Source organism: Lissotriton vulgaris, chromosome 1_1 (genome assembly GCF_964263255.1).
Source record: "Lissotriton vulgaris chromosome 1_1, aLisVul1.2, whole genome shotgun sequence".
Classification (NCBI taxonomy): Eukaryota; Metazoa; Chordata; class Amphibia; order Caudata; family Salamandridae; genus Lissotriton; species Lissotriton vulgaris.
The window spans coordinates 1,182,523,906-1,182,540,838 of record NC_141685.1 but is presented as its reverse complement, the minus strand read 5'-3'; the positions used below and the strand labels follow the sequence as shown (position 1 = coordinate 1,182,540,838).

The 16,933-nt window shown below is 44.3% G+C and overlaps 1 protein-coding gene across 2 annotated transcripts in view; it reads right to left on the bottom strand.

Moving 5' to 3' along the window:
* Positions 1-16,933, bottom strand: part of ATF6 (activating transcription factor 6) — a 1,839,477-nt gene that overhangs the window by 335,466 nt on the left and 1,487,078 nt on the right. For both annotated transcript variants that reach the window (XR_015309808.1, XM_086964422.1), the window contains exon 11: positions 16,466-16,591. Coding sequence is in view for 1 of the 2 variants with exons in the window: in XM_086964422.1 (XP_086820548.1) it covers positions 16,466-16,591 (126 nt within the window). In the remaining variant the exon portion in view is untranslated. The remainder of the gene's footprint in view (positions 1-16,465; positions 16,592-16,933) is intronic.

Here is a 16,933-nt window from a genome sequence, read left to right as displayed (position 1 = left end):
GGGGGCCTCACACACTAATGGTGGAGTTGAACTTATATTCTCTCCAACTGACGTAAGAAATGCCCTAGCTGATGTACAGTCGGGAAAAGCACCCGGTTTAGATGCGATCCCCGCAGATCTTTTAAAATTAAATCCTGATATTTGGGTCCCGTATATCACAGTGTTGGCCAACGCAATTGCAGGTGGGGCCAGGGTCCCCGACTCCTGGAAAGGGGCTGAGATTTTACCTGTGTTCAAAAAGGGTGACCGATCTTCCCCAGGAAACTATCGACCTATTAGTCTGATAGACTCATTGCAAAAAATCTTTTCACGGATGGTACTTGCACGAATCCAAGGGTGGATGGAGATGGAAGAAATACTGTCCCCCATGCAAGCTGGTTTTAGACAGGGAACCAGTACTTTAGATCAGGTCTTCAGGCTAAACATGCTGTATTGGAAGGTGGTAACTCTGGGAGGAGGGGCCATTTATGCCGCATTTGTGGACTTGAAGTCGGCATTCGACTTGGTCCCGAGAGAGAAGCTGTGGGACTCCCTTAGACAGATGGGCCTCCCCCATTAACTTTTGAATGTAGTGATAAGATTGCATGACGCCAACTATGCCAAAGTGAAATGGGGCGGACAGGGTCAGGTGACCGAAAGGTTCCCGGTCACACGTGGGGTGCGACAGGGTTGTGTGTTGGCCCCGACCCTCTTCCTCCTTTTTATAAATCAGGTGGTGGGGTTCTTTTCAAACATACATACTGATCCACCATCATTGGGTGGGTCGAAATATCCAATGCTAATCTTTGCTGATGATACCCTGCTCCTTTCAAAATCCCGTAGTGGGCTGCAAACAGCTTTAAACACATTTGCAGAATTCTGCAGGGTAAACGACCTACAGATCAATGTAGATAAAACTAAATTCATGGTCTTTAGCAATAAAAAAACAATTAGAAGTAAGGTTAGCTTGGATGGTGTATCGATAGAACAGGTAAACGTAATGACCTATCTAGGTGTGACCCTGGATTACCAGTTAAATTGGGTCCCCCAGATTGAGGCTCTAACACTTAAATTCTCACGTTTGATGGGTAGTTTACTGCAGGAGCAGAAGAAGTCTTTGACGAAACGAATTGCCCCGGTACTGAAAATTTATGAGGCAAAGATAAACACAGCAACATTGTATGGTGCGGATATCTGGGGTTTTAAGAATCTATCCCCCCTGGTCATATCCCAAAATAAATTTCTTCGTAATTTGGTTGGCCTTCCCCAATCAACGCCTACCAAACCGTTGTTGTTAGACCTTGGGTGTAAACCACTAAATGAGATGGCCAGGTTTCGTCTGGTGGCGTTCTGGCGTCGGATCTGGACAACTCCAGAACTTAGCCTCTTCGCTAAGGAGTTAGATGAGGTAAAAACACTGTGAGGAGCGTCCAAAATTCCTTGGCTAAAGGAAGTAAAGTTAATTTTGCGAGAGATGGGCCTTGAGCAGCTGTGGATAAATCCGATGATGTCCGTCTTTCCATCAAAACAAGACTTTAAAGACCTATTTTGGGCCTCCGTTAAGTTGATCACAGTAAACCAATCAGAGCAGATTAACTTAACTGGAAAGTTTTTATCCCATAAACTGTCACCCTTCCTAGAGCCATATTGGGATGTGATTTGCAAAAATTTGGATCGTAAACTTTATCATCAATTTCGTGTCGGAACACTTCCGATTAACTCCTTTAAGGCAAAATGGAATACCAACTGTAACATCTGTTGTCCTTGGTGCCCAGATCAACATGAGAGTATTGGTCATTTCTTCTTTGTATGTCCTGCCTATCGCTCGCCTCGACTTAAGTGGCTCTAACCTGTTTGTAGGAGGTTAGATTGTAAGGGGCACTTGGCCGCCCTGAGTTCCCTTAGTATTAACCAGTCTGAATTTGTGGTGGTTGGCGTTGCCAAGTTCTTGGGATGGGCATGGATTATCCGTAGCAGACACCCAAATATCTTATCTTGATTTTAAGAATGCTTTTCTAATCTAGATGATTTAATGAGTATGTCTGATGACCACTTTTACGGGAAGTTACTATTAATTAATTGTTTAATACTTTTTTAACAATCCAACAATTGTCTAACAGTGTTTTCCCCTTTTTCTTAAAATCATCGTAATGTTTTTATGTCTTTTATGAATTTTATTTTGAAATAAAGACTTACTGAAACTGAAAAAAAAAATGTAGTAACTTGATCTTTTGACTGATACTTCTATTAGCAGATCTCTTATATTCCTCACCTTGTGAATTCATTCAAAAGCAGTTACTCCCCAGGTGGTGGGTGTTAGACCTGTCTGGCCCTTTGCGTAGTCTCTCCAATTTATTATTTATTTTGTCCCCTTTTTGCCCCTCATGCCTTTATGTTTTTTGTGTCCACTAGGTTTTTTATGGTGTTGGTCTGGGGGATAGGTGCTCTTTTGCCCTCGTGATTTTTCACCTCAGGCCTAGGTGCCTTTCCTGACAGGAATTCATCCAGATCCACAAAATGGTGGTTAACAACTGCCATAACTGCCACTGCCTAGTCCTGACCCATATGTTAGAATAGGAGCATTCCAGAACCTTCTGGCCCCTTCTGGACCTTAGAGGGTCAGCCTATAAAAGGCGGAATGCTAGACAGCCATTTTGTTGTTGGTATCCAGTGTTCTATGAGTTGGGACTGGTGTGGAGTGAGCAAAGCTGAGGTGGAGGATTGAGCTTATAGAGAGTAGGATTGACTTGTGGGACAGCTGATCTCCTGTACTGATCCATCCCTATCCAGTGCTGACCGATCCCTGCCATAAAAGTCCCCACCTCAAAACCCTTGAACAACCCCTTATAGAATCTAAGGTAATTGGCCCAGGAGACTGTGACTGAAGTGTCATCTTCGAGGGGAAGAGGAACCCGTTTTCCCACCCAACCCCCTCAATCCGGCAGGACCCAACCGGAAAGCGGCGGGCCTCAACTGAACCCCATCTCGTTGTCTGCAGCAGTCTGGACACTCACTGTGGTTTCCCTGTGACGGGGGATTAGTGTGCTCGCGAGCGCCCTGCCTGGCGCTAAGTGTCTTGTGGATAGCCAAGGACGGGGGGTAAGCGACGTCTGAGGAGGTTTGTCGAAAGAGGCCGGTTCATCAGGAAGTGAGAGCCCCGTGGAGGAAGCTGCCTGGAGAGGAGCGTCTGAGGAAGTGTCTTCACGTCGAGTAGAGCGCAGGCCCAGTAGCTGTGGTGGCACGTCGGGAGCAGTGGCTCCCTAACGGGGCGTGTGCAGTCTCAACCACTGTGTGACGGCGCGTCGGAGGCGGTGCCTCAGTGCCCTGGATCAGTGCGCAGGTCTGCTGGTGTCGATCGTGAGGAAGGCATCGGACGGCGCTGAGAGACCCCTGTCCCTGCGGAGCACCGAGGTGAGAAGGGCGGGCGGTCTCGGCATAGGCGGCTGTCCTGTGAGCCGGCACCCGATCGGAGTGCCGTTCGGCGGGGACTTGTGGTGAGTGCCTAGCGGAGCCTGGCTCCGGTCAGAGCGTGTAGCGCTTTTTCCTCCCCCCCACCGAAGCGTGAACTGAGAGGTCTGGGAGAGTCCCGGTGGGGTGTGACAGTCTAACAGTGCACTGAAGTAAGAAAAGGGGTCAACTGATCAATAGACCCCCAATTGCATCACGGGCCCTTTGATAGTCTCTAACTGGGCCTGGGGGTAAAACGTACTGGAGAAGCCTCGAGCTGAGTTGAGCAGGCGACCTGAGGGAGAAGGAACAATTGAAAGAGGAACTTTTTCATGCCAAGTTCCTGCAGGAGAAACGAATAAGGTTCAAACTAGGTGATAGAGAAAGTGTTATCTGCTAATGTCTAGAGGAATTAGGTTTTCCTAGTGTTATTTGAAATGTGGGATGGTCTGATAAAAACTGCACAGAGTATCCAATTGTAAACTACTAGGAGAGAGAGAGTAAACAAGAGAAATATTTTTATAAAGCAGCTCGTATTTTTACACAAAGACTGGTGTAGTGTAATTTTTGAGTGGAATTTCATTGATTTACTGCTGGGTGGTATGCATCCTTTACACATGTGCCTCTGTTAGTGATTGTCTTACCCTAGGCCAGGCTACCCTAGGTGACCTGACAACTTTAGGTTCCAACAGTGGGTATATGAATGAGTCAGACCAGAAAGCTCTGTATGACTGAATAGGCAAAATGCCCCTCCTGCTGAATGTAGCTATCCAAGCATTAGTGCTTCAGGAACATGTGGACTGACTCCCACATAGCAGCTTGGCAGATGTCAAAGACCAGCCCACCAAGAGCCAGCACAGTGGTGGAAGCCTTGGTTCTGGTGGAATGAACCAGCAGGCCTTCCAGAGGGTGATTCTTGGACAGGCCATAGAAGATTTCTTTACAAAGGACAATCCATTGGGAGTTGGTCCATTTCTGCACTGGCCTACCTTTCGTTGTCTTTGTCCCAGAAAACCCAATGAAGAGCTGATCATCTACCCAATGGCCCCTAGTGCAATCGCATATTAGTTCAGTACGTTCTTTGGGCATAAACACTAGAGTCTTTCTTCCTCCCTGTATGGATGAGGAGGGGCAGAGAACATCTGCAGAGTGATAGATCCCCTCATGAGGAAAAGCGTGACAACTTTCCAGAGGAATGCTGTCTCATACCATAGCCCTACGTATCTGATAAGAAGGTGGTGTACAGTTGCTGGACAGAGAGTGCTTGCAGCTCACTCATGTGATAAACTGAAGAAAGGTACTAGGCCTGTTGTTCTCAGTTACCTGAAATCTGCTATGAAGGCCAGAGCTTGACTTGATTAAACGTCAGTAACGGCTATGGTCCATGTCATTCCTATGAATTTTATACCCTAGAAAAGGCCCCGGGACTCATTCTTTTAACTGTTTAGATTTTTTTTACCGAGGGTCAAGTGTATATGTATTTAATTTTGCACCTCAGGTTTTGAACTAACATGGACTCTTTGGAAGGCAATTTATTTGTGATATTTTGTGCAATCATTTAATGAATTTTTTAATGTATCCAGAACTTTTATGGTTTCATATGCTGAAGCCGAATAAAGTTGGTTGAAGATGATGACAAACTGACATGATCACTATGAGGATCCCTTTAGTAAGGGTTAGGAACAAACTGTGCATTGGCTCAAATGGAGTGCTTATCGGAAATGTGAAAGCCAAATGCAGATCCCATTGGAGTATCACAAAAAGCTTCGGCTAAAAAATGTAGGTCTGTATCAGGTTACTGTAAAAAGTGGATAAGGCTGACAAATAACACTAAACTGTGGCCACAGCAAGGGCTTTCTAGGTTAATGAAAGAGAGAAAAGAAGGACGTCAGATTACTGGCCTTGCAAGGGCTAGACATGCATAGAAAACATACTTCTCTCAGTGTCCTGTTTACATGGTTTTGGTCGAGGACCACATGGCTGCTAGAATGGCATTTATTTTTTTCAGGCAGGAGGTCAAAAGCAATCATCAAAAAAAGTGAACCACAATATCTACGTTCCAAAGGTTCAGCCACATGTTCACCACCAACAGCGTATATTATCTCCGTTGGGGTGATGTCGTGGGTAGCACCCTCCTAAGGTCTCTTTCACTTGAGTGTCCCGTTCTCCAAGTGACAAACTATCCTCCTACCCAGTGGAGTACTTTATCAGGAAAAACGGTGGTGACGTGATTGTTTAAAATGATCTATCCCAGGGAAGATATTTATAAGAAAAAATTATAAAATGGGATAGGGATAAGACTAACAGAAAGGGCGATGTTGTGAGGAAGAATTACTGGTTCTACACATCTGGTGATAAGGTCGACATGTTTCAGGCGCATACTGCCCCTATGGGTCTAAGGCTTTTGCCAGGACCAGGTGAGATGGAATACCTTCAGCTTTGAGGCAACCCCTGTAAGTCCAATAACTCACTAATACATTGTCCAGGTTGCAGTGACCCTCTGGACGCATAAATGTTGGAGGCACAAACTGTAGCCTTGTAGTTAGATTGAGTAATGCCTTATGGGGTTGTGGAGGACCCAAAATGGTCCATTCACATTTGTGAGAAGGCTGTGTGGTGTCATTCTCGGTGTCTCTCCCATTCTGAATAAGAGATCAAAAACAGTCAACTGATACTGATCTATCTCCAGAATGGAGGTTTAGTTTTACAAGCTCAGGTGTAGGAATCTGTCCTGCTGCTGCGACAGAAATTTCTCCAGAAGAGGCAACCAGAACAGAGACAGGTGCTAATGGCCAGAAATTCTGGGTACCACATTCTTCTGGCCCAATCTGGAGTCCCAAAGATGACTTGGGCTGGAACGTTCCTGATGTTTTTCAGAACCTTTGGCAGAAAAGGTGGAGGAGGGAAGGCGTGCAGAAGTCTCAAGCTCTACTCCAACTGAAAGGTATCTCCAAGGGAGAACTGCCTTGAGAACTCTAAAGAGCAAAGGTTTGGAGACTGCCAGTCTCTGTGGTTGCAAAAAACTGATTTAAGGATCTCCCTGCTGACAGAAAATGCCCTGTGTCAGCTCAGAGTGTAGCCACCAGCTAAACAACACAGGTTGACTAAGTCTGTCCTGGTATTTAAAAATCCTGCCAGGTGTTGTTCGGCCAGGTAGATACCCTGACAACTCAACCACTTCTAGAGGCGTAGAGCCTCTTGGCACAGGCTCCACAACCTCACCCTAACCCTGCTTGTCGCAGTACCACATGGCAGTGATATTTCCTATACAGATCTATACTTGATTTCCTTTGATGGACAAGAGGAAAGCCTTTAGAGTCAGATCAGCTGTAATTTTAACAGGTTGATGTGATGGGCAGGTTTCCACCGGAGACCAGAGTACTATGATCTCCATCTCTCCCACGTGGCCTCCCTAACCCAGCAAGATGGCTCCATCATGACCATTAGCTGTAGGTAGGAAAGAATGAGGTCAGTTGCCGGTCCAATTGTGGTCCAACAACCAACACTGCAGATATTTTGCAGTCTCCTCTGTTTCCAGGATGGAATTCAACAGCTTCCCTTGGTGCTCAGTTCACTGTGACATCATATCTCACTGCAGAGTTCGCATTTTCCACCTGGTCCACTAGCAGGATGGAAAATACCAAGAAGCCTCAAAACCATTCTCACTGAGACCTAGGTCAAGGGTTGTAACATTGGGATCATAGTCTGAGTATCCTGGACTCAATGAGGCAGAGGGAATGCTAAAACAGAATTATGCCTAGGATATCTCCTATGAAGGGGATCTTCAGTGAATTAGTCGGGTGTGACCCCTCCACGTTAATGGAAAATCCCAGGGATGTCAACATCATCAAAGACCAGTGTCCTCTTATCACTACTGTCTAGGTGACCTTCCCAGTCCAGAGATGTTGTGGCCATCACTACTAAAATCGGGATGAGGTAGTCTGATGAAGATTAAGTTGGCATCTGCCATCCTCCTCTGAAGGTCCAGAGCCACTTCGTCAAACTGCATATGCTCACCTTGTAAATCTCCCCACACCAGAATGGATCGATTAACTCTTTGAAATTGCACCTCTGGACAGGAAAAAACTGAGCTGCATATATCGGCAATCCCTATGCACTGACGAAAGTTCATTCATAAATCTTTTTTGTGCTCTCAGATGCAGAGTGTGACTTGCGAATTGAGACCTTTTATAGAGCGTACAAAATCTAAATTGGAATCTTATTAACTTTGAAAGTACACTTCACAGAATGAGGAGCATGGTGGGAGTTGACACATATGTGGCTAGGCTAGCGAACAGAAAAAGTTTAACCACAACATAAGCAACTTACTCTTCTGATGGATATACCTAGGGTTTCTCGTAAGGGCCCGCAAATGCGAACACGCATGAACAGGATGTACGAAGATATGAGCCAAAGAAGCTTCAGGGACATTATGGCCGGAACAAACAGTTTGGCCTGAATTATTGAGCCCATAACCTTAATGTTGTGGATTAATTGTAGAGGCAGTAGGGTCTTCAAAGCTGCTGTGTCCAGGATGGCTCCTGCAAGGGAATCCTCTGCATAAGGCAAAGATGGGAATATATTTTGTTGTTATCAACAGTCGCCTGCAGGTGGGTAGCAACTAGCTGAGGCCTTTTACAGCCAGTCATGAATGTATGGCAATACATATATTGAAGACTCCAACACTTGTGGGTCGAGTACCGACAGCACAGGCAAGAGAGGTAGAGGTAGGGGACGCAGTAGAGGACGAGGGCAGCAACATCAACAACAATACCCTTTTCAAGGTTGGCAACCTCCGTTCCCACAACAAGGGATGGCACCGTACCACCAAAATGCCTTCCAATCACCCTTTCCCCCTATGATGGGCTGGAATCCACACTTTGTTCCACACCCACAGTTTAACACACAAACATACCCGCATCCTTTTTTAGACAGAGGCAGACGGGGCAGGGGACGACAGAAGGGCAATACCCAGGTACACAGGGAACAACCGGTGGCAGTGGGGGACAATACCCGGAGCAAGTCAGGGGACCAGAGAGCAGGCCCAAGCAGTGCGAAACCCTAATAACCAATCTCTCGTCCCATAATTTAAGTGAGGCTGAGAGAGATGTCCTGGAAAAAGGATTGGGCTTCATACCCACTCCCAACTTGACCGGTTCAAACTGCAATGCGAACTAATTTTTTAGAAAATTACGACTAAAGAGCTTCTTTGAAATCAGGGAGAATAACTCAACTGAACTGACCAAAAGTGACACTGACTTTAGACTTATGTCCACATTTAGCCCCCCACCAACTACAATTCCACCTGAAATCCTTGCTTTTGAACAAGCAGTCTTTCAGGAAGTAGAGCAGTTAAATGAACCAACTCCCTTCAAAAACTTGACTGCAGCAGAATTTCAGGCCATCCAGTCTTTGAAGCAAAACAAAGGAATCGTTATCTAGAGTGCTGATAAGGGGGGTGGCGTGGTCCTTCAGGACAAGGTGGACTATGATAATGAGTGCAAACATCTACTGAACAATTCCACCAATTACATTCCACTCCGAGAGGACCCTACCACCGACTTACAGGACGAAATCTGTGAACTGGTTTCTACAGCTGAGAGAGATGGTCTGATTTAAAAAAAAGAGGCAGACTTCCTCACGACAACGGAAAGGAGGGTGCCATACTTTTATATATTGCCAAAAACCCACAAAAATGTGTTGCCACCCCCAGGACGCCCCATCGTCTCGGGGATTGGTTCCCTTCTTGAACCTCTCTCCAAGTATTGCGATTTATTTCTAAGACCGATCATACAGTCCACTAGTACTTATCTAAAGGATACAAAGAGCCTCCTTTCCATGCTAAGAGCGATTACTATGCCGGATGAACCCTGCTTTCTTGTCACAATGGACATAGAAAGTCTCTACACCTGTATCCCACAGGATGAAACCATAAAAGTTGTGAAGGAGGCTTTGGATAAAGCACCATGGGATTTCATAACATCATGTTCCTTTGTGGTGGACTGTGCCACTTTGGCTCTTAAGAGAAACTATTTTGAATATGAGGGAAGATCTATCTCCAGGCCACGGGCACTTCAATGGGCAGCACTTTTGCCCGTTCGGTGGCAGGCCTGTATGTGTTCAACTTTAAGGTCAACAATATACTGAGCCCTACTAATCCATTTTCTGCTAACATCATCTTTTGGCAACACTATATTGATGATGTGCTGATGATTTGGAAGGGGGAAGAGCACTCATTACTCAACTTCTTTTCTTGGGTTAACACCTGTGACCAACATCTTAAATTTACACACGATTATGCGGTAGACACCATCACATTTTTGGATGTTACCATCAACAGACGGGATGACCATCTGGAGACAAAACATACTCCAAACTAACTGCAAAGAATAACTTGTTACACTTTACGAGTTATCATCCTCGGGCTCTGCGTGAGAACCTCCTGTACGGTCAGTATCTGCGGATACGCCGTAATTGTAGTAACCTTTCTGACTACAAACAACAAGCAGAGGATCTAACAACGAAGTTGGAACACAGAGGATACCCTAAAAGAGTAATTAACAAGAGTCAAAAACGAGCAAGGAATCAACAGAGGGACACACTTCTGGATGACCACCCCAAGACTAATAACAATGAAATCCCCCTAACATGTGTAACCACATATAACCCGCTATCAAATGCTGTGAACAAATGTATTTCAAAACACTGGAAAATAATTACCAGCAACAAACACAAATGGAAGAAACCTCTCTTTTCATATAAAAGAGCTACAAGTCTGAAAGACTCTTTGGTTCACACACGTCCAAGGGATATGACAACCAGTAAACAGGATGCAACCATTTTGAATGCATGGGGCCTACCAGCAGTTACTGGCCATTTCCCATGTGGGAATTGCAACATATGCCATCTCACTACCCACACAAAACATTTAAACTGACTAACGGTCAACGATGGGAACAGCGTTGTCATACAAATTGCAATACGGCCAACGTTATTTATTTAATAACATGTCCTTGCAGCCTACAGTATGTGGGTATGACTTCTAGGTGCATTAAGCTTAGGATAGGGGAACATCGCAGCAATATCCGTTTTCGAAAATCAACAACCAAGCTGACTGCCCATTTCTTAGAGAAACAACATACCCCAAATGACATGCAGTGGACGATTCTCGAACACCTGGAAGCTGGATCAGAGACCAAGTTGTTTGAAAAAGAACAACCTTGGATTTATAGTCTAGCCACTAACCAAAACGGGGTGAACGACGACATTCCCTGAGGAACAGTCATGAGGCTTTGACCAGACTTTATGAGTCAAACTGTTGGTCACGTAGCACTTCTCAACGTTTGGGGTGTACTTTAGGGTCTCCTACCTCACACATAGGGTGGCCCCCATTTACACACCATCTAGTTAACAAACTAGCTGGTCAACACGTATGTATTTTGTTGCTAAATACTCTGACTAGGGCCTTCTGACTCTGTCTGTTGAATAGATTAGCTCACCTCCCTATGTGTTATTGTGAGTATTTATTAGAACTTTCAGTGCTAACTTTTGGTCAGTTCAAACTACAAACTCAGGCCATAATGTTATTTTTATCCGGATGGACTTTAGATAACAAAATTATTCTAACCCTGATTTCAATGTCCGGAGTGTTGTATTTGTATCAACATTACTTGGTTACCATCAATTAATCATTGTCTCCACCAAATTTTTTCAATGATGAATTAATTTTGCAGGAAGTTATTTCTAATTCCTTGTATTTGTCCCCGCTTAAATAATTTAAAATGCAATTAAACATATTTGGTTGATAGGGGATTCGAACCGTGATCCGCTAAGAGGGTTTTCGGGACACTTCTCCTTTAAGAAAACGACTTCCTGCCTACTGCCGTTCGGTCACGTCTGTCACGTGACCGGAACCAACTCAGATACTATTAGTTTATACCCGGAGACAGCACTCACTTACGGGCTGACGGTATTCCTGAACGTAGGTAGTACACGGGGAGTCGCGTGTGTACTAGTAAGTAACCCGACCGCAATGCGATCGAGCGGCTTATCTTTTTGATGCTAACAAACAAAGGAAATCAAGTGGGAGGTAATACCCAGTCTTCCTTTTTCACTTAGATTTGACACAGCGTGAAACAATCCCGCACCGTCATAACCCAGGATGAGAGCACTTCTCCTTTGACTTGTGAGTGCTTTTGTCCTCTGTCCAAGCGATATCGAACTACTAAAATTACAAACCATGTTGTCTTCATCTAGTAACGCCAGTTGGCTATTGCTGATGACCAAATGTCTCTGCTACATTATCCCTTTTCATTTTTATCCTCGCTTAAGCACGCGATTGATGTGGTCATAATATTTCCGCTTTATGTTGCTTAGGCAAAAACGCTGGTTGAATTAACCTGTTATTTGTGTGGCATAAATACCTATGGTTCCTCTTCCTTATTGTGATTAATTACATATTCATAAAGGAATGAGGTACCCTTCACTCTAGATCATTGACAAGGAGGGTGCTCTATTATATCACATTGACAGCACTACAATATACAGAGGCTATGTGAAAATGTCATGTCGCTTTAAACATGGAAACAATTATTCAAAAATGAACTAAATGTTGGTCTTTGTCATTATGTGTTAGTATGTCTTTTTTCTCCCCTTTTTCTACAGGTACCTTTGGCTTCTGTGAATTACAGTGAGCTAACACGGGTAATATCCGTGAGTAATATCACCCCAAAAAAATGTTCTGTTCTTTTTCACACTAAGTGCCTCACGGGAGGGTGCACCTTAGTGCGTACATACCACCGGAGTGCTATTTGTTATGGTCCTGAGGAATGCTGAGCGAACCTGCATTTTTTCCAGCAGAAACATGTTGACCTATTATTTTATCTAAGGACACAGGTTTCCTAATCTAGAACCTAGTTTGGTCCACATATACACGTTTTTAATCCCAATACAGGTTGGCCCTCATTAAAAATTTTGTAAAGGTTTCAACCTTGTCTTTTTTAACTCTGCACTCACATTTGAATATCACATTTTGAGTTATATCACTGTTACACTCATCACTATTCCGCTCCGCTGTAAATCAGGCGTTGTAGCACGGTGGGGAGGCATTTGGCCACCCCAGCGGGGACCCAATGATGAAGCATGTCACCAACTAGTGGTGAGTGAGGGTCCTTTTTCAAAGAGGTAGACTTGCCCCATCTGATGTTTGTAAACACATTAGGACAAAGGTTGCTACTTGCTGGTTGCCACTTTGGGGTTTGCCAGTATTTGTTTTACCGTAGTCTGGTGGAGGTCCAGTAGTGTCTAACACATTTATTTGTATTTGTTTTTGGTTACTATTGTCACTGAGTCACTCCTAAGTTGTTTGTTGGTATATTGATAGGGGTACAGGAGTGTCCACTCATACCCTCCCTCTCTCGTTGATATTGTTTGACTTACAAAAGTAGCCTGAAACCACATACATTACTTTTGTCAACACCTGAGGGGTTGTGATAAGGCAGATGGGCAGGCTAGTGAATTGAAAATGTTCTGGTCCTATCACATAGCAGAAATACCACCTGTGAGACTGTTGGATCACCAAATGGAAGTACACGTCCTTGAAGTACATGTCCTGCAAGCCCAGGTACACCATCCAGTCCTCTGAGTCCAAGGCAAACAGGTCTTGAGCTTTTCTTCTTTTAAGAAAGGCATTCAACAACCTGAGGCACAATATCAGCCTCAATACCCATTCTTCTCGGGGGCCACAAAGCATCCAAGTAGCATCCCATAACCCTATTCACCTCAGGCACTACCTTGATTGAGAGTTTGGCTATCAACAAAAGCACTTCACAGGAGAGACTATTGTCAAGATCCCCAGGGTCGGTGTAAAAACTGGAAGAAGGGGTGGAGAACTAGTCAAGTAAGGGAGGGTGTAACAAAGCTAAAATATTCGTCTGAAGCCTCATACAGACCTCAAATGGCTATTGGAGGGGAGCAATAGCCGATTGAATGATGCAGCGGTTAGCGAGGAGGAGGACTCCAACCTTGGAACTGGATATCAATACTTGTGCCCACAGCCAAGGTAAAACAATAAGTTGTAACCAGGCCACAATATATATTTCTCTGCGTCATAGCCACCCTGCACTTAAGTCAAGGAGTTAAAAGATTCTTCATGCAGAGCAGGCAAAATCCCATTCACCTACTAATAGAGGGCACAAGTTAGGCAACCGAAGGCACATATCATTAATTGAGTGAAGCACAAGGCAAGTATATTTATTTTGATTCGCTGTGAAGTACTGGAGTGGGAAAAGAATACAAATTGACTTTGCTTGCAGAGGGTTGAATAATAAGGCAATCAGGCAGTTTTTTCAGTTAAAGGCCAAAATTGTGAATTCAATTCACCCTCTGGTGAAGGGTTCAAGCTATTGGCATTTTTAAGATCGAGATGTTCGCCAGCATTAGTATAATGAGGAGGAGCTAGCTGTCCACACCCTCATCTATGTCTTTACTATGGGGAATATGCTCAAGGCCTTGAAGAGCACACAAACTCCTATAATACTTTAGATGTGAGACACCAAAGACAAAAGTTGCGTGGATCCGTGACCAACATTTGCATACAACCAGTGTGACATGGCTTGAACTCTGTCATCCTGTGGAAGACATTACAGAATAATTGAAAAACTGTGGAAAAAACTTTTTTTTTTAAAGGGATTGCAAACCAGTAGAAAAGAAGCTCCAGGCCCATGTTAAAGGTAAATAAAAACAGGAACTAATGCCAGCATGCAAGGGAGTAGTCTACATTCAACTTAGTGTCATCATGTCCAGAAGTGGAACAAAGTCACAACGGGCATGGATGGCACCACCTGCAGGAGCTATCAGAAAAGTTCCCAAATCCATTCTGGTAGGTGTGAAAATTCACAAGGTAGGATAACTGGGGTCAGAGGAAACGAAGAATACAGTTTTAGGGAGTTCAAGTGAATTACTAAATCAAACTGGGATTGAATCGGTCCACTTCGCATACGCTCTCCACGAGGAAAAGACCAGAAAAGGAAAATTACACATGACCAACAAGTAATAACAAGATCTTGAAACTGTTCTCAAGTTCAAGAGAGAGATCCAGATCTACCACAATCCCTAAAAAATTACTACACAGGCCTAAAGACTAGAACTAAAAGATTAAAGCAAGAACCTGGTTTTCCTTTGAAGTAAACAAATTTGAAATTGAAAGCAATTCCTTTTGGCAAGGATTACATTTCAAAGACTGTTCGCCCATCCTAAAAAGATGACTTCTAAAGCAACAGGTAGATTATTTAGACCTTCATCAGAATGCCTATGGAAGTTAAGCAACGTTTGGGTGTTATCCTCATTCCTATGTATAGTAAGGAGTCGTTCTGCACCAGAAGATCCCACTGTCTTCAGTAGAGATTATTAAATAGTGGTAAAAAAGGAGTATCTCCCCTCTTGAGAGGTAGAGTGAAGTTCAATGAAGCAAGTAAAACACTAAAACGTTTTAGTTGACCAATTAAAAATTGAACCCACACACCAACCAATAGCACATACACTCCCACTAGGTCAGAAATGCATCTAATTTGAGATCATCTATACTAATATAATAAAGAGAGAGACCAAACCTTTGAGGCGGGTAAGCTCCGGAACCACAGCACCAATCACAACACCCAATACAGCATTGGAAAGGGCAGTTGCAGCAGAAGGACATGGGCTATACAGATGCCCACCATATACATTTGAAAGGTAAAAGAACCTTACCAGCAAAATAGTCCCTTGTGGGCGTGGGCGTGGGAGGGGCGCGGCATGACGACAAAAAAAAGCGTTCCTTAAACGTGTGCGTTGTGCTGGGGGCGTGTGCTGGGGGCGTGAACAAGTCCAATAGGCGCGGCAATTGCAATTGCGCGGCACTAAGGGGTGTGGCCAATGGGCACGACAAACGGCAACAATCGCGCAGCACATCCCCCCCAAAAAAAAGTGTGCCTTGAGGGCGTGTGGAAAACAAACGTGTGCGTTGGGCCGGGGGGGGGGGGGTGGCCAAGGCCAATGGGTGCAGCAATTGCACGGGAGCAAGGGGCGTTGCCAATGGGCGCGGCAATTGCCGGGGCTTAGGCGGGGGCAGGCGCGACTGATCGTGCCTGCGGGGACAATAACTGCACAGTATCCTGCGCGCTGTCAGCCAGTCAACTCTGCATAAAGGACCGTGCCTGCGGGGACACTAACTGCAGCGTCTCCTGCGCGCTGTCACACACTCAATTCTCTGCATAAACGAATTGACACCAGGCGCACAACATCAATCAGGGCTAGAGCCGGGCTCAGGTGGCGGATGACGCGACTAAGCGCGCCTGCTGGGACACTAACCTTTGAACTGACTGCACTTTGCCACACGTGCAGCGTCTCCAGCTCGCGCTGTCACCCACTCAACTCTCTGCATCAACGACTTTACACCACAAGGACAACATCAAACAAAACTGGAGCCGGGCCTCAAGCGGGGGAGGACGCAATTCAGCGTGCCTGCGGGGACACAACATTTCCAACTGAATGCACTTTCACACACGCTTACCTACGGAATTGAGTACATACACACAAGAGAAATCTGCTAATACTTCTTACTCCGAGGTACACACAATATCTGCACACACATGCCTAACTATTGTGACACTTCATGCTAAAAATGTGGTCTACCGCGAGATTTTAAAATACAGTTCCCTTGCCTATTACACACATTGCACACATTCTATTTCATACCCGGACAACGTCAGGACGGGCTGCTAGTGTATGAATAAAGACTTTACCCGAGATGTGCCCATTTGCCTTCTATTTCTCAGAGTGGTGACTAATTTCTTTTACCCCTCAATTTTGTTCTGTAGTAATTTCTTCCTCCCAAATATCGATCATAATGAAGGTTTGTGATGCAGTTAATTGTATGTATAAATCATACAGCACCAACGCTCACCCTTTTCAAAAATGCAATTGGAAAAATATGCAAAGAGAATATAATTCCCTTATAAAATACGTCAAGGAGAAATTCAACAGAATAAACTTCCTTACTAACCTGCGGGTCTCCGTTCTATTAACCTGTGGCTGGCAAGGGTGTGGCTGAGGAGAAATATAGAGAAGTGCTTCTTCTTTCAACACCATTAAATCTTTGCCATTAGAGAAAGAACCTTCATATTCAGACCTGGTGTAAGGAACACAAATATACCATTATGTAAATGGAAGAATATCTTAAGACTCATTTTCAGTGCTTTTACAATGGAGAATCAACAACAAATTTCAAATAAATTGGCACTTTTTCCAAGATTGCAGCAGTTAATGACATTTCACGTGAACCTTCGGACATTATGAGATATAGCAAATAAACTGAACAACATGGAAGTTAGTAGAGTACTGAGAATTTTAGACTTAAATTCAGAAAACCAAATAATAGCAGGCCACAATATTATTATATATCATAAATCACTGTTTTCAGTGATGCTCATATATGAATATAAAAAGAAAATTGTGAATGCAGGTAGTTGTA